Source organism: Amphiprion ocellaris, chromosome 15, assembly GCF_022539595.1.
Source record: "Amphiprion ocellaris isolate individual 3 ecotype Okinawa chromosome 15, ASM2253959v1, whole genome shotgun sequence".
Lineage (NCBI taxonomy): Eukaryota > Metazoa > Chordata > Actinopteri > Pomacentridae > Amphiprion > Amphiprion ocellaris.
In genome coordinates, this window is record NC_072780.1 from 20,116,465 (window position 1) to 20,142,292 (window position 25,828).

Here is a 25,828-nt window from a genome sequence, read left to right on the forward strand (position 1 = left end):
TTTAAACAGGCAGCAAAGGCAGCTTTGTTTCATTAAATGCTTTCTTGGTTGATCCCGTCTTCTCTTAAAGACATGAGCTCTGGTGGGAGGCCATTAAGTGTCACAGAAATCTTTGTCATGGTGGCCAGTTGCTAGCTTAACCCACAAAATGCTCTCTGCTTACCAACACAGAACTTCCTGCCTCCTGTGTTTACTACCGTATTAAACAGTCTTTCTGGTGGTAAATCCGTGTTCTACAGCTAATCTACAACACTTAAAATGTGCTTTATCTAGGAAAATGGTATTGGATCGGCATATGCTAAACATTAAATGACTCCTATCAGATTGGATCAAGGAGACAAATTAACTTGATTGGGACACCTCTACTATCAATCATTCAGTTTTGTTATTACTATGGCTGTGTCTGTCACTGCTACAAATCACATTGTTTTAGATCCCAGACCTATTCTATTCTGCAAAATGTTTGGACAAAAAAAATCTATATAATATTGTGTTTAATTTTTTATGTACAGTACCTGTGCTTCACGATTTTTAATTGCATTTGCAAGCACAATCCTCTCTACTGCTAAGAAAGTTCTGTCTCAGGTGACCCTGAACTATCTTTCAGTTCTGCTGCTAGAGGCCCAGACTCCTGGGGGACCTTCTATCATTCACTGAGCACCTTCCTCTCCTCTACTCTCCTCTCTTGGACCTCTATGCATTTATATGCCACAATTGCATGTCATTAACTTTGTGTCTTCTCTCCCCCATAGTTTGTGTTTTGTCCTCTCTGTCCTCTCTCCCTCCCTGTACCTCTCTGCAGGTATCTCTGTTGTGTGCTTACTGGCCTCACCAACCTGTTCACTGTCTATTGTTGTTATTGTCTATTGTTTCTTTCATTGTTTCTCTCCCCGATCTCAACTTCTCCTCTGAATCTGGTTCTGTTGGAGGTGTATTAGTGCTAAAATGGAGTTTACAAGAGTCTGTTCCTCCGCACTGCTTCTGTTCAGTATGGATTTGTGGGGTTTCTCTCCATAAAATTGTATCGTCTTGACCTTGCTCTACAGGGTTAAATAATATATCACTGTTTTTTATTTGTTTCAACTAATCAGCTGAGCCTGATTGTGTCATGTATAGTATTTCTATTTGCTGGTGTGATGAGAGGTCCTTATTCACCCATCTGCATTTCTCAAATTAACCTCCACATGCTTACAGCCTTAACGGCCACTTGCCACAAATGTGTCACAAGCAGCACAGGCAATTGACAAATTGCAAGTAGCGCAATTGTGGGTGTTGGGCCAAATCCATTGTCATTTCAGTGAAAGTCTTTTGTTGTGAAACATCTGCAGCCAGTGCTGCAGTTCAACAGTGACACAGCAAGACAAAATTGAATTGATTGAGTTAACCCATTCACATCCACTTACTTTTTGCTAAAGCAGAGTAAAAGCTTGGAAGCATTTTGTTTGTTGGACTATTTCAGTAAAAAGACAGAGCAGTGCAGAGAGATTCAGCATGGTTTTTTTGTTTGGTTTTTTTTTGCTTCTAGCAGAAAAATTTTTAAAACTGCAGTTTTACTATGTATGCATTTTTCTTACAAAATAATGAGCTGCTGCTGTGCTGCTGCTGCTGCTGCTCTGGTATTAGTGTTTCAAAGTAGGAAAGTTTGAATCATGAAGATTTGTGCTTTTAAACAATAACTCTGAATGAGGGGGTGGTATTAAAAATACAAAGCCAGTTTGGACAAGTGTTCTCCTTCAGTGGTGTTTATTTATTTTATACATTGTAGATTGATACTGAAGACATCATATGGAACAAGGAAAGCACTCAGAGTGCGCAGCACTCCACCAAGGCTGCTTAGTCTTTGTATCATTGTCAGTCAGTCAGTCATACCTGAGCACAATTTACTGAATAAGGTAATAGGAATAAGGTTATATACAGTCTATGAGTGCAGCTTTGCAAAGCTATGAGCATAGGAGACTCTTACTTTTGTTGTTGTGTTGTACTAAGGTGCTATGGTATTGATGTCATCCCTGGAGTCCTTGGGTAGTGATACAACAGTGGAACGACCAGCACAACACCCCAGCTTTTCTGCTGCAATGTTAATGCACCACTGAAGGGAAATTTGTGTCCTAGTTAAAAAAAGACTTCCAATGTGTTAAAAATCACAGTTTTCTAAGTCAAGCAATTTGCACCATCCATGAACACCTGCGTGTGCTTAATTTTCATTCCACTATGCTGTGCCATGATACTGAACATACACACAAGTTCTTGAAAATTTCAACAAACAACCAATGCTTTCAATCTCAAGAGAGGACAGTCTGCTTTTCATGTTCTTCCTGACAGAAGTGGATTTTTTCCAAATGCAGAAGCAAATCTGGAACAAGATCAGAGAAAGACTGAAGTCCTCAGTGGATTTGACTGGCACACTTATAGAGAAATCATTTAATACAAAAAAATTAGAAAAACTCAGTTTTCTTGATGACACATGTACCATCCCACCTGATGTCTGTGTGCTGATCAGAAATCTAACAAAGAGAGTGTCCTTGTACCATGCAGTTGAAAAGGACTCTTTGCACTATTTCTGTGCCAAATCTCTAAAATCCCTGAAGGATTCTTCCTCCCTGTAAGCGAGTTTGCCATGTGTACTCAGTGTTCAGTAAACATGCTGCTTTTGCCCTCTGATCTTCCTTTTGTGGCTCATATTTTCACATCTACATAAAGAGGAAAAAGAATCCCTCTAGTGTAAAAGTGCTGTAAAAAAAAATTCTCTGATCAAAAACCCTGAACATAAAGATTCATCAGCATCACAGGAGACATTTTTATGTTGACAAAAATGCAAATGGACTGTTTTATTCCATTCAGAGCTTCCCACACTTTCCCCGGCGCTCATGATTAATGGGACAGATATCGCCTTTTGGATGGAGAACTTCCTTGACAAAACACATTAATACTGAGGCCTGTTTTACATTCTCTTCCTGGCTGCATCTAGCTATCAGTGGAAATGTAGCAAATAACATTTGTCTGTATGCAAAATGGCCTAATCAAAAATAGGGATGAAAAAAAAAATAAAAAAAAAACAGGAAACCGGGAAAAAAATTTCCCCAGTGCCATGGAAATACATTTTCCGTGTTGGCAAATTTGTAAATTTACGACCCATTTTATTCCATCGTTAGGATCCCATGTCTTCCGCTTTGTTAATGATTAATGGGACAGATGTCTCATTTTGGACACAGAAGGTACTTGACAACACACATCAATATTCGGAGCTGCTTTACATTCTGTCCACCTTTGCATCGGTTGAAGTCACAGGAAAAAAACATTTGACTGCATGCAAAATACTTGCAGATTTTCCATTCGGAGGTAAACATCAAAACCAATTTTCAGGAGGGGGCTGTAACTGCAGCTACTGCTAACTCTGTTAGATTTTACTACACCCGGCGCTTACCCAATCTGAAAATCATCAGATGGCTTCTACTGAGCTGGGAAAAGATATTGTTCTGTACAAACTGTGCCTCTGTACTTCAAATCATGTGTATGTACGTCATCATGGGTACATTTTTTTCTTTCTGTGTCACAAATATACATGACAAAGAAGGGCTGAATGATATGAAGAATATATATCTAACTGTATCGTTTCAGACCAATATTGCAACAATTTTATTGCTCATAGTGATTTTAGAACAACAAACTATACTATACTATATTTCTGACAATAGGATCAGATGCTCCATAACTAATAATCAGATTGACTTTTAATTTAATTTTAAAAATATGCCATTCTAAATATGACTTTCAGAAGTGGTGTCAAACATATTACTGAAAACTACATATTTGTCTCATTCTGATAAAAATAAATTGCTGGTAAGTCACATCAAGACTTTTACCATGGTGTGTACTGATGCGCTTCACTTTTTCATGGAGCTGCACCCAGAAGTTTTCATTGTAAATAATACATTTTAAGCCTTACTTTTCTTGAATCAGTTCCATACACATTGCAGTTTTTTTTAAACTCGTGTAGGTGATTGTAAACAGGAATAAAGGTGCAGATGAATGTCAAGGACAAGTTTCTTGGAGACATTGTGCTTCGGAATGTTGATGTTCTTGACAGCAAAAACTCTGTTTCCAGCACTGATTTGGTTGCACTCCCTGCAATACATGCACATTTGTGACCATTTTGTCATATATCCAGGTTTCCCACTGGTTGAGAATTTAATTAGAGTGATTGGTGACGTGTCGTGACAGATATGCATTTAGACCCCCGTATTTAGATTGGAGAAGGTTGTTTTCTAAAGCTACAACTTACAGAAGTCCCCTGAATGCATCACATGCAGACTACTAGAAGATACTGCAAATCACCAATGCATTGGTAGACACTACTTGGTAACCAGGCCTCTAGTCTCCACGTTGGTTACCTGCTCAAACAGGTTTGTGGCCAAAAATTACTTTGAACAGTGTGTGTAATGTCACATTGCAAATTTCCCCTTGTGGTACTAATATAGGATATTCTATTCTATTTACCAAAGTTGACACTGAGTGGGGCTGCACAGTGGCTCGGTGGTTAGCACTGTTAACTCATAGCTAGAGCATCCCAACCTGGATCTTTCTGTGTAGAGTTTGCATGTTCTCCCTGTGCATGCGTGGGTTTTCTCTGGGTACTCCGGTTTCCTCCCACAGTCCAAAATGTCCTGAGGTTAACTGATGATTCTAAATTGTCCCTGTGTGAATGTGAGTGTGATTGTTTGTCTCTATTTGCAGCCATGTGATAGACTGGTGACCTGTCCAGGGTGTCCCCTGTCTTCACCCTAAGTCAGCTGGGATAGACTTCCTGTGACCCCAATGAAGATTAAGCAGTGTATCAATAATGAATGGATGGATGAAACTGAGTGATTGTATCTGCCACATGTCAGGCATACATGTAGTCACACTTGACAGATTCATGGTTGCTGGAGCTGTTAACATCTGAAAATGTTTTGCTGTCTGTCTGCTTCACAGTTTTGTTACCTAAAGCTCCAGATTTGATCTGCTTCAATTTAACTCTTTTCATGCACATTTTCATTTTGTACATAAAAGCCTTGAGGTGAATTGACAGAACTGCCAAACAAATAATGAACATTTTAAAAGATGTTACACCTTGTTGAAGTGGAAAGTGTGTGTGATAAAAGCAAAATGAAACAAAGTGTAACAAAAACAACTCAGAAAACGAACCATGACATTGATGAAACGTGACTTATTCGCTGAAGCTTCTTCTTTGGATCTGTGTGGAGAGATGAGGTGGCTGTCATCTAAAACAGAAACAAATGCTATATTTCTCCACCAAGGAATGCAGAGTTATGTGATGATTTGCGCTGGTTTGTCTGTCTGTTCTGTCTGTCTGTTTGTGTGTCTTTTACCAACATTACTCAAAAACAGACAAATGAATTTGGATGAAATTTTCAGGGAAGTTCAAAAATGACACATGGACCAAGTGATTAGATTTTGGTAGTGATGCGGCTCATAGTCTAGATGCACTGATTTGTTAAAGATTTCTGTATCATTGCGAGATAGCGGCACAGCGGCACTGTAACTATGACTACAAGTGAAAGCTACGTCAGCTGCCTGCTGATGATCACATGATTGCGATCCTACTACAAGTCGACGGTTGCGGAATTATTGGGACTTATCCGTTGGAAATGATCCAAGGAACAATTGATCAAATTGTGAGGATTGTTTCCAAGCCCCATCATTTCCCGCCACCCGCTACATATTTAGGTCATGTGAGTCGGTATCTCTACATAATGTACACATGCATAACACACGCCTGTGCTCAGCGCAAGGTCATTCTGTTTGTGGGTACATCTATATTGAATGGTCACATTCTATGTTGCCAGGATTTCTGATCTTCAATAACTGATAAACAAATGCTGCATTTCTGACAATGCCATATGGGGAATGAACAGCCTTGACGGAGTACTGCGCTTACTGAGTGTTTTTCTAGTTTCTTCATGTTTTCCACATTATTTTTGTTCATTTGTGGTTTGATTGACAGTCTGTCTATTTCAACATAAAAATTATTAATAGTTCAGCTTTAACAGATATTTTAGTTTCTTTGATGCTTAATACAGATACAATTTCAGGCATACAGTGCATGAATTCAGCTTTCAAACCATGATTTACAAAGATTAATTATGTGAAAGTCTATATGGTAGCTTGCTATTAATACTAAACTCTAAATTTTGGTGTCTTTCCAGTAGGCCAGTGATTGGAAACTCATGCTATAGACATAAACACAAGTTTTGAGTGGAGATACCAAATCATTCAAAGATAACAAACCTGAATGGACTTAGGGTAAAAAGGACTTTCAGATGATGCAGTGGTGAAGCCATAGAAACACTCTGAGTCCTGCTTTTGAATATTTCACTTGTAAACATCATATGGCTGCAGGTGGAACAAGGTGAAACCAAATATATATGACACCGTTGGACAGGAGGCTCAAGATGGTTTATCCAAAACTAGAGCTACTTAAGGGGGGATGTGAGGGGGAAATGTATGTTAAGGCGTTTAAAATGGTAAGCCAGAGCTGAGGGAATTGCTCGGAAACATAGTGTGAAGGTTCATCTCACACTGCACTGCTCTGTGCTTGTACTCATTGACACCAGGCTGAAGTGAATAAGGCAGCCTCACAGGGAGCTAACACACCAGAGAAACTTTATTGCTCCAGGCAACTGCAGGTACAGGGAAGGGTGTGAAGGACGTGACGAATGCGAGTCTGCAGTAATCAGTGGAAATGCAATGAGAGAATGTCTAAGTGGGTGGATAATATAATTTTGCAATAATAAAATTAGATGTATAATCAGCTGCTGAGGCAGGGCAGATGAGCAAAGGTTTATTAGGCTAATGTTATGTTAATAACAGTAAACCTGGCAGCAACAAGCACATAAAAGAAGCAGGCAAGGGCATAAATGGAAGGAGTCGCTGTGGCTTTGTAGCAATGAGGCAATCAACACAATCATTTACACACACAAAAAAAAAAATCCTCAACGGAACAAGGGCACAGACAAAAATTATTTCCACAAATGCCGTCATGCAGTAAGATGCATTATTTATTCCAAATCCAAAAATCAAAGATAAATCCAAGATGTAGTGTGTCGAACACACTGACATGCAGTCAAATGATTTAGCAAACCCTCAGGGGGAGTCATGAAAAATTAGAGAATGTCCTAAAGCAGTTTGGTTTTTCTGCAAAACCCAGTTTGCAAATTCACAATATATATATATATATATATATATATATATATATATATATATATATATATATATATATATATATATATATATATATATATATATATATATATATATATATTAAGAATGGCTTTAAAAGTAAATAAGAATCTAAAACTTGATACTCAACTACAGAAGAGTTTTCCCTCAGGTCTCAGAAGAAGTTTATCTGAAGGTTGTTGATTCACTGCACACTGCTGCTTTTATTGACTCAGTGAAGGAACATTGCTACATGGGTTGTTGTTTCTGATGCAATATATGAGCATAATAGTTGTGCTACCTGCAGACTCTAGACTTAAATAACAAGACCGGTGATGCTGTTATTTTCAACAAATCCCATGATCCAAGCCACAGCAACAGTACTTTCTTACTTAACTGCCCTGCCTGTGGTTCTCAGCTTAAAGAACCCTTATTCTGCATATATACAGGTTTCCAATTTTAGTTTTCGGGTTGACTAGAATATATTTACATGCTTGAATGTTCAAAAAACACAGTATTTTTTTTCATATTGTACATTTCGGGAACACCCCTTCTTAGTAACTGTCTGAAACACTTTATTTTAGCCGGTCAGGTGCCCTGACAAAGCAAAGCAACACTGGTTGTGTACTGTAACCTCAATTACCATAAAACACACAATTTGATACATGCATGATAAGACAGATGATACATGCAAAGTACAACTAACATGGAAACTGATTATAGTTTACTGCTATGGTGTATGGCTCTGGCATTAAATATACTACATATATAGCTGGTGGTAAATACAAAAATATGTAGATGAGCAAATCAAGTATAGTAAGGGCAATGCAGAGTAGATTGGTGGAAATGGGCAGCTGGAAGCAGTGGGCTGGAGGAAGGTCAGCAGCAGCATCCCACAGATGGAGACTAGGCCAGTTGGTGGGAGAACAACCACACATCTGAAGCATCCAGCTCTGGGACCAGGGACAGCAGTGTTCTGTTTTTGAGAAAAGTGTGCAGTCAGTTGGTGGCTGTGTGCAGTGAATGGAATTTAGTGTCTTATCAATTGAGAAAAACTGTAAGAAGGCAAGAAATTCCATGGATTAACCTTGACAAGGCACGCCCGTGAAGTGAAAACCATTTCAGGTGACTACCTCATGAAGCTCATCGGTAGAATGCCAAGAGTGTGCAAAGAAGTAATCAAAGCAAAGGGTGGTTATACATATTTTGATTTATTTCACACTTTTTTGTTTACTACATAATTCCATATGTGTTCAGTCATAGTTTTGATGCCTTCAGTGAGAATCTACAATGTAGATAGTCATCAAAAGAAGAAAAACCATTAAATAAGAAAATGTGTCCAAACTTTTGAATGGTAGTGTATTTAAGTAAAAGAAGAAAAGCCTGGACTTCAAGTGAGGTGTTTCAGGCAAGTAAGGAGCTGTTTTGTTCCTGTTCTTGTTGTTTTCTCCTTTTGGTGTTGGCTTCTGGCTTTCTAAGTTTACATGTTCAAAAAAAGCTGTAACACACCAAAAGAGAAGGAAAACTCCAAAAAGCATAATATGTGCCCTTTAAACCCTCTGATTCCTACTGAAGATGAAGGAACAGGTAAAGGAATAGTTCAGCATTCAAGAGAAACACACTTGTTGACTTTCTGGCAAAGATATAGTTGAGAAGATTGATGCTTCTTTCATATCTGTTCATTAAATATAAAGCCAGTAGTTGATTAGCCTCATAAAAAGTATGTGCTGTCTGTGTTTTATGGTGTGGTTAGTGCTGCAATATCTTGGACTCTGAGCAATTGCCAAACAAACAGAAGAGACTCAAGGAAGTTGCTGTTCGCAGCCAAGAAAACTGGCAAATTGTCATTTTACACTTAGTTTTTGTATGAAATAAATAAATAAGAATGTGTTAATTAGTGAACCTTAAAGGTGTGAGCAGGTTGAATTTGTTCCACTTGGAGAAAGCTGGGCTAGCTCATTTCCGGTTTTTGTGCTAAGCTAAGCAGCTGCTCATATGGACTGTTATTTGAGGATTTGTTATTTGTTCCTTCATTTTGATGCAGGAAGTGGTATCTTAGGTTGTTTTTTTCATCTAATATCCTTTTATTCTATTAGATGAAGCTGCCACCAGGTCGCAGTGCCATGCCTTTCCCATTAAGCATTGATTTGAATGCAACAGTGATACAAAATAGTGCAAAGAAAAGACATACATTAGTGATATCAATCTCCTCATCTAACTTCCCCAAACAGTCAATTTCACCACACAAATATTTAGATTTTTTTTTTGATTTTTTAGATCAGTAAATTCCTTAAAATCTGAGTACTGTGATCTTCAGAAAACCTTACTGGAGAAGGAATTGAAACATTTTTGTTGGGGACTATTTTCAGCTGCGGATTAATATACATTTGGTGATCTCATGAGTATTTAGCACAATGATGTATGTGGGATTAACTCAAATCTACAAAAGTACAGCGCCCATGTGCGTCAAAATGAATGTTTTCCAGGAGGGCTCAGTGGAATTTATCAATTTATCAAACAGATATTGCGATTAGTGACATCATTTTTCAAAGCTGCAGTTCAGTATTTATTGCATAATAGGTTTAAGAAATGTGATGCATCATTACCACACGACACAACACTAAAGTATCATGTATTTATTAGAACTTTCAATGGCACAGGAGATAGAACAAATACAATAAAAAAGGAGAAAAGTTTTCTGTAAACAGTCTGACATTGAAAAAGGCAGTCATGTCTCAGAAGCAACATCTAAGTGTTGCACATTCTGCAATCAAAAGTAAATACAGTTATAATAATAAAAATAAACCCTGCAGCAGAATGTATGTCCTCAATTGGAGTCTTTGCGATTTGCAAATTGTAGAGTTTCAAATTGCAATTTACATGTGAAATCGATTAATTTTTCATCTCTATGTAATAGTTTAAATAAATGAAAACAGCTCTGGGGCACAGGGGAATAACATATATCAGACAGTATTTGTTAGTAGAATCAACTAATTGTTTCATTTTTGTGTGTTAATGGGATTTGAAGATGAGAAACGATTATTCGGTGTTGATTAAAAACAAGAGAAAATGGTAATTTTAGATTCTCATTTGTTTTAATGGTGAACTTAATTGTGTTTGTTTGGATGACCTGTGTGGGAATGCTCATCACGTCCGCAAATCACGGCGTGTCAATAGCTAGAAAAGCACGCATCCCATTCCTGTTTTAAAATGTATAAATAACACATTGCTGGTGGGCAAAGAAAACTCTCACCTTCAAAATGTCAGGAGCCAGATAAACAGCCGCATTTCAAATGTGACCACTTTGCATCTCCTATTTTATCCCCTGAAAACTTCTGGCCCTCTGAGAGCCATAGAAAGTCTCCGTTAAAACACACAAATCAAACAGACTGGCTTTACAGTAAACATGGTTTGAAAAGCAGAAATATTAATGGCGATTATATTGTTTGTTTCTTTCATACAAACCGTTTTCAGTTCAATTAATGGATCTGACAACTGACCTCAGAAATTCCTCTCCGTTTATTCAGAGCTCGTCAGAAGGCTTTGCCCACACCTTTCAGTCCCTCAGTGCTCCTAGAATCCTTTTTATGTGCTTGAGAAGGAAGCATAACCATGCCTCCCTTTTTATTAAAATAAAGCACTGAGCTGAAAGTCAATATCTGTGAAAATGAAATACTCGTCACCAAAGGCACAGACTAGAGCATGAAGACTCCTAGATGTGATGCCATCAAATGTAAAATCTGGAGCTTTTTCCTTTTTTTATTCTCTGAGTGATATTATTAGTTATGGAGCAGAAATTTAATAGAAAATCCCACTGGATTTCTTCTCGGTTGCCTTAAACATCTCTTCTTATTCATCCCGTCTGGTGCACTCTCAGATACCAAATGTTGACGATAGCAGAGAGTCTTACTTCTAGGTTTTCCAAGCTATTGTTCATATTAACAAATTGAGCTGTTAGGCTGCTTTATTTTTACATTAGCTGTTTCTAAAGCCCTGCTCAGACATGCAATATGAAACACTGGCGACTTTATCTGTCTGTTAAAGTAATGGCTTTTTGTCATTCGGACAGACGTTTCCATTATGTAAATTTTTTCTTTTTATGCCCTGTTTAGAGCGGCTCCAGCCTTGCATGAGAAAACACAGCCCCATCATTCAACTGAAAGAGGCCACTGTGGTTACACAGTGGGGACACTAACACCGACTGACGCACAACGCTGCATCAGTCAGCAAAAAAATTGTAACCTTTCTCAGCTGTCATCTGGCAAGGTGCTGTGTTTGTAGCGGAAACGCTGTATGTGTGCTAGAGCCAAAAAGATACAGTTTGATGAAAGATAGAAACTATAACAGCGTGGTAACTTTATCACACTATTATTATTATTATTATTATTGTTGTTACCTGCTGTGCCGCTTTAAAAATCCCAAATCTGTTATTCAAACTGTATTTCCTGGAGACAACATTCCTCCACCAATGCAGCCACAACAAGCGTCCACTTGTGACGGCACTGCAGGACCTCTACAGAACAATAATACTGATACAGTAACACTGTTTTAGTTCAAAACCAATACATCAATAAGGAACGGTGTTTTCTTTCTTATGGCTGCATCAGTGATTTTAAACCTCATTTTCATGTTAAGGCCTTAATTAATGAGCACAGAGGACCTTTTTCTGAACACTTTCTTTGTTTATCAAATACAGAATTTGATTCATTTTTAATAATGTACCACAGTGCACAAAACCAAAACCTTTATACCTGGGACTCTCATTTGAGCACAGATTTTTGCATGATACAAAAAGCTATCCATGTACACTACCGGTCAAAAATTTATCAAAAGATAGCAGATGAATTTAATGCACGTCATCCAAGGAGGATTCCACTTGGCTTTTCCACGGTCGTGAAGGTGGTTAAAAAGTTTAAAGAAACAAGCAGTGTCAAGGACAAACCCCCTTCTAGATGACCAAATGTATCAGCTGAAACTAAAGAATTGGACATGGCTAAAATTCATGCTAGCCCCAAAAAAATCACTTCCCTAACCCTAACCCTATCTTTCAAAATGTCCATCGTTCACTTCCACTGAGAAGTACCAGTTCAACTCTTTCTTCTTTTGACAAAGCCATATGTAATCTGTTGAGGTAAAAAATATATAGTTAATGGGATTTCCTATGTGTCTAGACTTTAGGGACACCCTGTATTGCAGTTAAAAATTAATCCACCGTGAGGAAAAAGTGACATAAACAGCAGAAAATAACAAACAAAAAGAAAATCCATAAACTCCTTTACGTTCAGGGAGTAAAAACATAAGAAGGGAGGCACCTTTTCTGGTTATCGGATTATCTCTTTATCCCTGCATCTGAAGAGAATTTTTTTTATTTTTTTTTGTTAGAATGATCCAACATGAAAAGATTATAAGCAAGGACTTGAAATGTGTTTTGTGATAGTTTTTTTTATGTATGAAATTTCTTTGTTCTGCTGTCATTTTTACTATTTTAATATGACAACACTCAGTTTAAACTTGTGCCACATTGGAAGCATTGTGGAAATAGGTCTGATGTAGTGCTGTGACTTGTATGTAAAAATGTTGCTTATCCAGATGGGATGCTGACATCTTGCCATCTTGCTACTTCTGAGAGTAAACTAAGAAGTTTGTCTCGCCAAGCGCGCTCTCTCCGCTCAGCATGGATACTGTTTCCAAGTATATAATACATAGGATTCTTCAAAACTGCAGAATTTTGATGTCTTAAATTGCTCACAAGTAGCAGAGGTAAGCTGAGGGAGAAAAACAATTTCCACGGAACACAAACCGAAAACACTTTACTGTACCCTGCAAAGTTGATGACTTCTCAAAACTGAAGATTAGGGTGAAAATCACAGCTTGCGCACTTTCTTCCCCTGCTGCTTGCCACCCCCTCCCACTCTCTCTTCCAACCCTCCCCTATCCTCTGAAGAGCGAACAGACGCTTTGCTGTCTCAGCTTGGCAATCTTTGATCAGTGCAGGGTTGCCAGGCTTCAGTCGGACAAGGTCAGTGAAACTAGATGATAGTCGGTGTGTTGTCAAAAGCGTGGAGTCACCACCTGTTTGAGAATGTATTCTGCCTGCACTCCCGTCTACCTGGCCTCTTAATGCCAGAGGGCTTCAAGCTGAGTGGAGTCAACAGCCTGTTTTATAGAAGTAGGCCTCTTTATTGATGTGTCCATTATAAGTGTCCCCAGGTATCCTTGTCAAACTTGCTGCCTTAGACAATAACCAACCTTGGGCTGTATGCAAATCTGTAGTCCATTGTGAGTTGCAGAGCCCCAAACAGCAGACGGGATCACGTCTAAGCCTTCCTGCGCATTGGACTGTGTCAGTTCAGCTGATAAACGGCTGTACAGTTTGTTTTTCTGCTCCGGTAGCAAGAATGAAATCAACAGGCAAGCTGTGCCACTGTGTAGTCTTTCTCAGCCAGTTTTAAACCCAATCCTCTTTGCTTCCCTCCAGGGTGGAATTTGAATGACCTGATCAATTTCTAATCAGTAAAGACCCACAGCCTTTCTCTTGCCGTAATGGAGTTTCCCACAAATCTTCTGTTCAGAGCAAAGGGCAGGTACCATGTTTTCTGGGGTTCATTTTTCAGATATATTTCTCACCCTGTGCGGCGGTGATAGCATTTTATCTCCAATGTGGATCTGCTGTTACCTAAATGTAGAAGTATTTGTGGAATCCTAAACACAGCTGCACATCAGAATGAAACCGGGGCCCTGTATAAAGGCAGAGGTGGCCCTTTCATGTTGAAAATGAAACCCCAGGAGGTCTGCCTGCTTTGTCAGTCATGAAAAGCCAAGGTCTGAAAAAATACCATTCTCTCATTCGATGTTATTCTGGGAATTTTGTCACCACCCTGTTTCTGACTAACTCTATAGATTCTATAGTAGTTCAAACACCATTTATCCCAGTGGTTTCCAAACCTGACATGCTGTCACAGAGAAGTTCAACACATTCACTGACACCACCCGTCATTGTCCAATGTGTCTCTTACATAAACACTTCCAGCAGGATGTTATTTCACTGCATTCATTTTACAACAGGTTGCATTTGTACCTTAGAGGTCGCAGCTGGATGTTTCTTTTAATTCAGTCATGCACTGTATCCACTACTTTCAGGTACATTTATCCATTCCTTGTAGATATTTCAACTTTTGTATATTACTTTTACCTTTTTCCAGTGATTTATCCACTTTTTATCAACCTTTTGTCCATTACTGAAATTTTGTATTTCAACTATTTGCCAGGTCCTCTAGCTATGTGTTGCAGCTAAGTGACTGACTCTATATTTCAACCATTTATCCAATACGTTTACGGTAAAAATAAAATAGTGTTTTTGTGTTTGTATGTCTGCATGAATACTTCTGTCTTAGAGTTTGCGGCTGAATCATTGTTCTTATTCAACCATCTACTGTATCTGTTTCTTTTAGCAGTGTACTGCTACATATTTCAGCTAACTCCGTGTCCATTCCTTTTAGTTATCTGTTTTCCTCATTTATCCATTTACTTTACTACTAGCTACTAGTGACCATTTATATGACCATATTTTTTTTAATTTATTGTCATTGCTCAGAGGATCACATGTACGAAGACAATGAAATGCAGTTCAGCATCTAACCAGATGAGACATATACAGTATGATATATACATTACAGAAACAGCATTAACAGATTGAGGGTACAAACAAAGTGGTATGAACATCCAAGGTATATACACTACCGTTCAAAAGTTTGGGGTCACTCAGATAATTTCATGTTTTCCATGAAAACTGACATTTTTATTCATGCGCTACCATGATTGTACAATTTTTTTTAATCATCAATTAGCCTTTCAACACCATTAGCTAACACAATGTAGCATTAGAACACAGGAGTGATGGTTGCTGGAAATGGGCCTCTGTATCCCTATGTAGATACTCCATTAAAAATCAACCATTACACTGTCAATCTGTCTCTGAGAAAACTGATTTCAAAATTGTATTACTTGTGTATAAGATGGCTCTGTGCCTATACACATCTCTGACTTGTTAGTGACATTTGAACCTTGCAGGACTTCTGGTGCTGGTCTCCTTAAAGTCCCTGTTGATAGAAGAAAACATGGTGAAGCAGCGTTTTGTTGTCATGCAGCACAGATCCGGAATAACCTCCCAGTTGATGTTAGACAAGCCCCGACTTACCGCTTTTAAATCAAAGCTAAAAACATACACTGCCCACTCTACCTTGTAATGACTGCAAAATAATTTACTTAATTTTAAATAATTGTTTGATCTATGCACTTCTACTTTTGCTGTTTATCATTGTGACTTGTGAATCATTTAGTATATTTTAAATTTTAAATGTGTCCTTTAGTGTTTTTTTTATTGTGTCGTAAAGTACTTTGAATTCCCCTGTCTATGACGTGTGCTGTACAAATAAAGCTGCCCTGCCTAGATAAAGGTGAATATAAATATTTACTGACCTGCTACTTTTCACACACTCTGGGTCATAACACATGTCGAGATGTTCAGATGTTCCACTTCACTTGCTTATCTATTGGCATACATTTGTCTGTCTGTCTGTCTGTCTGTCTGTCTGTCTGTCTGTGAGCAACATTACTCAAAAACAGACTAACAGATTTGGATGAAATTTTCAGGGAAGGTCAGAAATGACACAAGGACCAAGTGATTAGATTTTGGCAGTAATGCTGCTTATAGTCTGGATCCATGGCTTTGTTAAAGATTTATGTATCATTGCGAGATGGCAGCACAGCTTCACTATAACTATGACAACAAGTGAACGTCACGTCAGCTGCCTGCTGACAATCACATGATTGTGATCCTACTACAAATCGACCGTTGCGGACTTATCAGAACTTGTCCGTCGGAAATGATACAAGGAACAACTGATTATATTGTGGGAGTGTTTCCGAGTGCCATCAATTCCCGCCACCCGCTACACATTTAGATCACGCGATTCGGTATCCATACATGTACACATGCATAACACATGCCTGTGATCACCACAAGATAATTTTTTATTAAACATCTCATCTGTCAGAAATGATACAATGACTGAGCAGCCTTGGCAGAATACTGCACTCTCTGAGTGCTTTGCTTGTTGTGACTGTAATGCTTGTTTTTCATGTTCGCTTGGCTGCTTCACAGTGTTTCTACACACTGCAATAGCACATCCTGGTTTATAATCACTGCTTTAACTTATATAACCCCATGTCAAACAAACTTCACAGCTTGGACATTTTAATTGGATGCATTGAAAGTGGTATGTTGGGTAAAACTATTTTAAAGATTGCTTCTCTAATGTGTACTTCTTGTATTTGAATTCATGTACATGACTATGGATCAGTGAGTCATTTAGGTATTATCCCAGTGAGTAATCATTCCAGCATTTTTACTTTCATTTTTTCTCAGTTAACAAAAGCTGCTTCCAGGTATTGACATATTCTTGACAGAGGAGTGAAAGGGTGATTAAGGTTGTTGCCTGTTTTGTTCCAGGAGGACTACTTCCTGGAATAGACATTTCTGGTGTTTGATGGTCTTTTTAAGAGCCAAGAGACTGTGATGCATCCTGTGTAATTTGGCAGTCTTGAAAGAAAAAAAAAACAAGCAATAAACCAAACAATGGACATGAAACACTTTTCACAGCCATACAAATAAATTGCACTGTTACAAACTCATCTTGGAACTATTAGTGCTGTGAAATTACAAGAACAATGAGCATTGCAGAATTTACAAGTATTAGAGCTTCACAGGCTGTTTCCCCTGCTTTCTCTCAGTATGTTTGTCACAAAAGTGTCCTTTTATTTGCCTTCCAGGTGGATCATTAAAGAATGGATGACACATCAGTCACTGACCTCGCAGAGTCAACATCTGAGCGCTCAGCAAAAGTGACTAAATCTGATTAACCAGGAGACATCAAGCCGACAGAACCACACAGCGGATTTGCAAAGAAGCCACACTGATGGGTTCCATTAAGGACATTTATGAACCAAATCCTGAGGCGTCTGGAAACTAAGACCAACAGGATATGTTCACTCGACAGCAGCGTTATATCTGAGCCACTTGCACCATGTGGTCAGCAGGGCTGCTCGTTTCCCACACCTTTGGGACTCTAGATTTATCATGATGCTATTTCTGTCCGTTGCACTCGCAGAGTTTCCCACCAACAGATTTTGACTGTGACAACATGTCTCTACCCAAGCGGAGGAAAATCAGGACTTTTGCTCTCCTGTTTTGTGTCATTACATTTACAACGTTCCTGTTCAGTTACACTTTCCGGGACCCCTCGCTCTACTTCTTCAGGTACGCATTCCGCCTGTCAGACAACTTCTTCTCCAAAGGGCTCTGCGCCTGTCGTCAGTGCATAGCAGAGCTGGAGGACGACTCATGGTTCGCTGAGCGCTTCAATCAGTCCATCCACCCTCTGATGACCAGAGAGAACAGCCTCCTCTCCGATGAGACCTTTAAGTGGTGGCAGGTAAGATTCAGGGGATGTGTTCGTGGGATTTGCAGTGAGATCCTACAGAAGATTGGAGGAAAAAAAAAAACATGCACGTTCAGCTTCTGAGAGCAGACATGTTGCTGAAAAGAAAAGATCATGAATAAAGAACAGAGATCACACGCTGCTGTAATGCTCCCAAGAACTGTTTGTTTTCGCTACATTGATTGTTTCAAATCCGAGGGATCTTTACCAGGATCAAGTTGTGAAGCAAACTCCCACACACAATTTGTTCACATTTAACAAGTGAGATGGACGATGTGGAAAAGGCTGTTTTTTTCTCACCGTCTCTAAATCAGCTGATACAGAGTTATTTTCCATCATAACTTGGAGTGATGCCATGACTCTTCAATCACCTAAGATCACTTAATGAAATCTGTCTCTATTATACTTCATGACTGACAGGTACCAGAGATGTGTTGCTCTTAGACTCTATATGACAACAATCATGGTGGTTCTTTCTAAAGCCTCCCTCAGACGTGCACTCCTTTCCATTAATCTGATGGCAACGGAACTGGAGCTGCAACAATTAATCAATTTGTTTTCAGATGTAACTATTAAATTATGTGCCAACTGTTTTAATAGTTGATTAATCGGTTCAAGTAATTTTTTTGGGGAAAAATAATCTAAATCCTCTGATTCCCGCCTAAATTTGAAAAAAAAAAACAAAACTCGACCTTCTGTCCTCTTCCATTGCAGTAAACTAAATATATGCATCAACTTCACCACAAGACTGAAATTCACCAATAATTAAGTTTAGATTAATGTGAAGTTTAGCTTGTTGCTTTCAGCTGTTTGTAGGAAATTATTAAATACCTGGAGCATCAAATAGCAGCAGAATCCATATGAGCATCTTCAAAGTGAGAGAATTTTGCACATCTATGCATGTGTATCATTAACTTCATTAATTACATCATTATTTAGAACTTATCCCTAACATAAAGATAGGACCAATCAGGATCTAACAGCAGATCACACTGTGTACTTTTCTTTACATCAGACAGGTGAGTTGTCAAAAACAGAGGCTAATTTAATCTCCACACTGCAAAAACTCAAAATCTTACCAAGTCTATATGTCTTAATTTTAGTCAAAATGTCTCATCTCACTTGATTTAAGATAAACTCACTTAACAAGAGACATTTAAGCAAGATAGAGGGACTTGTTTTAAGACAATGCATCTTAAATATCTTGTTAAGTCAAACAATCTTGAATTTATCTTGTTTTGAGTTTAATTTTACAAGAAAACTCAAAAAAAGTTGAACCCTCATGTCCTCCTGCGGGTCAAATTAACTTGTTTTAAAGTTTGAAAATGTGGGGGAAAAAATATTTTCGCAGTGAAACTTCTGATTTCCACATTTTCCACATTTTTGGGAAATATTTGAACATTTTTGGTGGAAAAAAATAAATGTTAAAAATGTTTCTTAAGAACATTAGAAGCTTTACTGATTTATATGTAATCACATTAGATCAGCCCTATTCAATTAGCGGCCCGCGGGCCACATGCGGCCCGAAAGCAACCCCCGAGTGGCCCTAAAGCAACTGCCGAGTGATTGGGACTTGGGTCCGAGAAAAACAGGAAAACATCTTTCATAACGCTGACAAGTTCTTACAAAAATTCCAACATTATTGCAAACATTGAATGCAACACTTACCGTAACCTAGCAACTAACCCACAATGCATTGTGTTGAGGAGACGGGTTTGAAAAGTTAACATTAGCAGTTCTATACAGGTGAAAATAGCAGCATGTCTTTTTCTACCCTGAAACGACAAATCGGCGAGGAAAACCGTCGGTTTAATCCTGCGTGGACTGACAAGTATTTATTTATTTACCACCAAGTCCGAACGCCAAACCAATGCGTTTACTCTGCAACGAGTGCTTTGCAGCGCTGAAAGATTATCATGTCCGAAGACACCACATTGAAAAAACATGCCGCGTTTCGGACAAACTTTCCTGAGGGATGTCATGAGAGAGCGGCTATAATTCAGAGTTTGACTGCATCTTACAACCGGAGCTGTACTACAATGAAGCGGACCTGCACAGCTCAGGAAAGGGCCACGAAAAAGAGGCTGTTCACAGACTCAGAAACTGTGAAGGACTGCATGTTGGCTGTCGTGGATGAAGTTTTAACGGACCATAAAGTTAAGACGAGTGTGACATCTGCTATCAAACAGGTCTGACACGTCAAACATTCTCGCCACAGATGTCTTCGAGACATGGTAAGTGCAACAAAGCAGCGTGCTGTAGCAGACACTAAAGGTAGTTTGATGTATTTATGTGACTATTTTCTGGTCACTTGTTAGAAGTTTAATATTTAAGAAAGACATTTTGTTTTGACAGTTATTTCACTTAGTTGCACTTTATTATGCACTTTGATGTCAGCTTTACTTCGTTTCAAAGGGAAAGTATCACTGTGCCTACTGTTTATTTTTTTGATTATATGCACTGAAGATGTGACTGTCTCAGATGAGACCAAATATGGACAGGGACAAACTCTGTTTTTTATTATTTCAAAAGAAGAATAATGTCTCAAGTTCTGTAAAGTTACTGTTAAGCAAGTTACTTTTTAATGCACTTTGAGATGTGACCAAAACAAAAGATGGTGTTTCTAATCTGCACTTAGTTTTTATGTTCATATGCACCTTAACCTGTGCTTATATTTACCTATCAAAATGTGTTGAAGTTGTGTGTTTGAAATGTAAAATTTAAAGAAGCAGTATTTCAGCACAGGTTTAGACTAAGTACTGCTCTTCTATTGTGTTTATGTCCTTTTGGATGTGGCAATACGTTAATAAACATCCAGTGTGTTTGTTATCTTATTTGTTTGTGTTTATTTTAAATGGTTAACTTTGCTCACTGTCTGCTTAAAACGTCCGGCCCAGCTCATGTTCTTAGTCTGAAAATCCGGCCCGAGTCAATTTTTAATTGAATAGCCCTGCTTTACATATTTTTAGGATTTTGTTGGAAAATTCTTACTAAACTTTTAAGGGAAACTTGTAAGGAATTATTGGAGTTTTCTACCTGAAGGTTTTGCAAATTTTCAGAAATTTGGGGAATGTTTTTGCAGATTTTTAAAATTTTTTTCAGACAAGGGAACAAGATTTTTTTGGTGCCCGTAAATGAAGACAACAGGAGGGTTAATACATCTCAAATTTGGAGGTTGCATGAAAGTGAAAATCTATTTTTGAGTGAAAAACCACTTTTTTTTTTAGCATATCTGGCTTATTTTAAGACACCTAAGCTTGACAATCCTGGTAAAATATAGCTTAAAATAAATTTTCCCAGCTAATTTTGAGATCTCAGTATTATAAATATCATATCTTATTTCAAGAAACCTTACCAAGCCATTTTTCACTTGTTCTATTGGCATTTTTTTTCACTTATTTCAAGGTAAAATTTCCTTGAAATAAGTTTTTTTTTCTTGCTTTGAGAGGGGCATTTTTTCCAGTGCAGATAAGTCTGTGAATACTATATATACCAATACTTGATAGACTATAGAATAGTATAGAATAGAATAGAATAGAATAGAATAGAATAGAATAACCACTTTATTGTCAACCAGAACATACACTAGTTGGTGCACATTATGACTGAAATTCTGGTGCAACAAGCTTACTACCATTACACCATATACACCATATACACTACCGTTCAAAAGTTTGGAGTCACCCAAATAATTTCATGTTTTCCATTAAAGCTTACACTTTTATTCATGTGGTAATAGAATTGCACAAGGGTTTTCTAAGCATCAATTGGCCTCTCAACACGATTGGCTAACAAAGTGTACCATTAGAACACAGGAATGATGGTTGCTGGAAATGTTCCTCTGTACCTCTATGTAGATATTCCATTAAAAATCAGCTGTTTCCAGCTAGAATCGTCATTTACCACATTAACAATGTCTAGACTGTATTTCGGATTAATTTAATGCTATCTTTATTGAAAAAAACTGTTTTTTAAAAAAAATAAGGACATTTATTATTAATTTACTTTTGAACGGTAGTGTGCATGTTGGACATTCATAAATCTTGCAAACCTACATGCACTGTTTATACTGCTGTCACTTTAACAGATTTATGAAGCAACAATGATACCTATCCTGTATCTAAAAAGAGCTAAAAAGTTGGATGTCAGTATACTATACAAGGAACTAGATGCAGAGGGTCATTGACTTTGGTTAGCACAAAGACTGGAAACATGCAGCCTGGTTCTGTTCAGAGGACGCCCACTGTGGCCACCAGCAACATCTGAGGACCTCTCACTTGACAAGTTATTGCTCTGTTTAACATAGACAAAAAGTAAAAACAGCTGTGGTTTCATGTCGACCCATTCCTGCAGAATAAACAAGTTTTTGGAGCGATTGCTGCCTTTTATCCTAACAGTGACAACAACACTTCAGGATCAGATTAAAACTGAGATATAACTTGCTAATTAGTTAACGGTGCTGGTAGTTGTTGTTTTGTTTTTTTACCTTTGGAAAGAGTGTTTTTCTCTGACACTTTTAATCCATGTCTCAGAAATAATTAATAAGAATTCACTGGTTCACTGCTTCTTTAATTGTCACCTGGTCATACTGGTATTTGTGGGTGTAGATTTCATCTGAACATTAAGCAGGGAGTTTAGGCATCTTCCCCCAGAGGCTTTTGAGCATTACACACCTAATTTGTGCCTTCTCTGCGCCAATTTATGATGGAAATGCCTTTGCTTACGTAAAGGAAAACACTCATTCAAGCACAATGAGTTCCATGTGTTTTAGATATTGATGGAGACGTATCCTCTGCATCCCACCTGAAATCTACACCTATGTCAACACCAAATTTGTATTACATTCCAATTAAAGGTAATATGCTATGTAAATGCATATGCAGTCTTTGCAAGTTATTGACGCGTAATCGGACAAATACCTAGTGCCAGACTAAATTTACTGCTGTCTCTATTTGAACACAACTATTTGGCACTACTCTCAGTGGAGGAGTTCTTATCTTTGCCTCTTCCAGGATGGATTTTGTCACCTGCATGATTTCTGAGTGTAACCGTTAAATGGCAGCCTGAGGGAGAACTGTTTGCTATGTCTGATTGATTGTGAGTGACATGAAAGATTGTTTCTAGTGTTATTTACTGTTATTTCCTCATGTCAAACTGTTAGCTCCATTTGAAATATGTAACCGCCTACATCAGGCCGCACAGGGTCAGGGTTGCTCGATACTAGAACTGTTTTAAAGATTTTCCCATTTTAATCCAGTTTCTTGTAATTTCAGACTCTTGACAGCTACATAGCTAACTGCATACCTGCCTTAATTTAATTCTATCAAACCAGTATATACTGTACTTTATGTACACCCCATTATTAGAGTGCAGCTCCTTAAATTGGTAAAACCTATTCACAAAATTTATGTCACACAATTATCCTACCTTGTCTGGAAGGCATCCAGTGCCTTAGGTATTCCCACATTCACCTCACACCATGTCCAATTAGAGGCAAGAATAGAAAAATTACTGCAAGGTTGCCTCCTGTCAGTACTCATTTCAGGAAATGCTCCTCACAGAGAGCTTGATGAGGCAAGTGTCGCATATCAACTGTAGCTCGGCCAGATGGTTGGGCCTCACTGCTGTAAGGGAAGGGTATGACCTCCAGGTGTACCCAGGCCCTTTCTCCCAATGAGCTGTCAAAGCCTACATGTTAACGGCTAAATGTAATTTCTGTAAGGGAAAGGTTCCCATTAGATCATTGTCATTGTCTGGTATATCTTGAGTTATCTGGTTTTACTCACAGCTAATATGAATTACAGTTATAATATGATTAAAAAGAAAAAAAAACTGTATTCTGTATGAAATATTCTGTTGGCCGTTGATGCGGTGGAAAAGTATCTATAAAGATATTTACACTATGAGCCACTAAAGCTCTGCATTGGATCTCATGTATCCATTCAGCATCCATTCACTATTTCTGGGTGCCACAGCACAATATGTAACAGCATACACTGCTCAACATATTTCTACATTTATTTTTCTGTCTCTCCGAGTTCAAAGCCGCCAAAAGAAGGCCAGACCAAAAGAGCCCCCCGCAGACGGAGCTAAGCCGCCCCTGAGGTTATTTCAGAAATGTGTTCGGTGTCTCGAGCTCCGCTGCCCTTGTTCAATTAGTTCTGCTTAAAGTGGCCCTGGAGCCGTGGCTCTCTCTGAGGCCTGTCTGTGTTCTGTCACCAGTGGTTGCAGTCAGAGAGGCAGCCGGCCAACTTCACTGAAGTTGTGGAGGAGCTGTTCCAAGTCATCCCTGATGAGGTGCTTTACATGGACGCCAGCCCCGAGCGCTGCAGGACCTGTGCTGTGGTGGGGAACTCTGGGAACCTCAAGGGCTCCCATTACGGAGGCCTCATCGACTCCAGTGATTTCATCATAAGGTCGGTTAGCATTTCAGTCTGTGGTCTCATTTTGAATGTAACACAGCCACGCATGCCTTTTTTTAAATTATATTCACTTATTGTGCCTGACCAGAAAGAGTTTCTTACAGCTCTGCTCAATTTCATATCTTTTGTGAATAATAATAACAGTAATGATCCTCACAATTCATACAGCAAGTGCAACTCAAAGTAACCTTTAAAAAAAAAAAAATATAGTGATATGAAAATGAAACACAATAACCTGAGACACATAGTCTTACTTTTGTTAAAACGGAGAGGATCAACTTTGCATGTGGTTAGAAATTTACTCGAATTTTACTTTGTATTGTTTACTGACACAGAACTCATGTTAAAAGAGCAACTAACTTTACTAGTACTTACGATGCCAGGATGCTTTGTGCTCTTTTAGATTGAAAAATAGTCATCCATACATTATCTGTACACTGTTACATCCTCATTAGGGTCAAAGGGGGGCTGGAGTCTATCCCAGCTGACTTAGGGTGAGGGCAGGGGACACCCTGGACAGGTCTATCACAGGGTGACCTATACAGACAATTTAGAATTATCAGTTAACATTTGCATATTTTTGGACGGTGGGAGGAAGCTGGAGTACCCGGAGAAAACCCACACATGCACAGGGAGAACATGCAAACTCCATGCAGAAAGATCCCAGGCCCAGGTCAGGATGCAAACCGGGGATCTTCTAGCTACAAGGCAACAGTGCTAACCACTGAGCTACTGTGCAGCCCCACAATACAAGAGTTCATAATAAAAAGAATCAAGAGATCTGATACCAATAAATTGCATGAAAATTCTGAAACCTGGAAACATATTGTTTAAAGCTTGCATTAGTTAGTAGTTTTCAGGTTCCCTTTGCTATATACTGAAATAGATGCTCTGATGCCTTATGGAACAGAAAGACTCCAGATGACTCGGAATGCTGCATCTTCATACGTCTTAGTTTCACTCTGGGGAAAAGAGAGCAATGTTTGAGGATCTTAGGGATGAAAAATTGGATAAACAGTCAAGAGCTAGTTTATCAAGAGATTTAAAAACTAGAAGCCAAATCTTAAAATGAAGAGCCTTTAAAACAGGAGCAATGTGCTTTCTATGTTTATTTTTGGTATGAAAATGTTTCTACAATTTGGATCATCTGAGGTTTGTTTAAAGATCCATTTGAAATGGCAGCGAAAAAAAAACAGAACATAACAGTTAAGTCTGCTCAAGGTAAAAGCACAAGTATGTGGTGTTTTCCACAGACAGGAAAGTAGATGGTAAAACACATTTCTAGTGATGCTTCTCAGTTGGAGTCAAAGGATTGGCCACAATCAAAGATGGCACACAGGCTTTGCGTCTTGCTTTTTGTTCAAAGCAAGCTTTTGCAAATGAACACCAAAGTGCTTTTCTCTGATCTTAATGATAAGCGCTTCAGTTTAGTTGCTGTTAAGCTTCAGAACATGTTATGACATCCGCATATTGATGTTAGTCTAGCAACAAGAGAGTTCGTCACTTGGGCAAACATCATCAGGTGACAAAGAAAAGTATAACTGTGTATCATCAACATAGGTATGAACTTGGTGCACTCTGATGATATATCAATCAGGCATAACATTATGACCACCTGCCTAATAATGCAGTGGTCCCCCTTTATGAGTGGGTAGGTTGGGGGGTTGCTTGACCTGCAATGTTTAGGTG

General features: G+C 38.5%; 1 protein-coding gene across 10 annotated transcripts in view; it reads left to right on the forward strand.

The window, feature by feature from the left end:
• LOC111564276 (CMP-N-acetylneuraminate-beta-galactosamide-alpha-2,3-sialyltransferase 1-like) overlaps nucleotides 1-25,828 on the forward strand; it is an 89,528-nt gene that overhangs the window by 34,611 nt on the left and 29,089 nt on the right. For all 10 annotated transcript variants that reach the window (XR_008604178.1, XR_008604177.1, XR_008604176.1 and 7 more), the window contains 2 exons: nucleotides 17,050-17,711; nucleotides 23,940-24,133. Coding sequence is in view for 2 of the 10 variants with exons in the window: in XM_055018015.1 (XP_054873990.1) it covers nucleotides 17,421-17,711; nucleotides 23,940-24,133 (485 nt within the window). In the remaining 8 variants the exon portion in view is untranslated. The remainder of the gene's footprint in view (nucleotides 1-17,049; nucleotides 17,712-23,939; nucleotides 24,134-25,828) is intronic.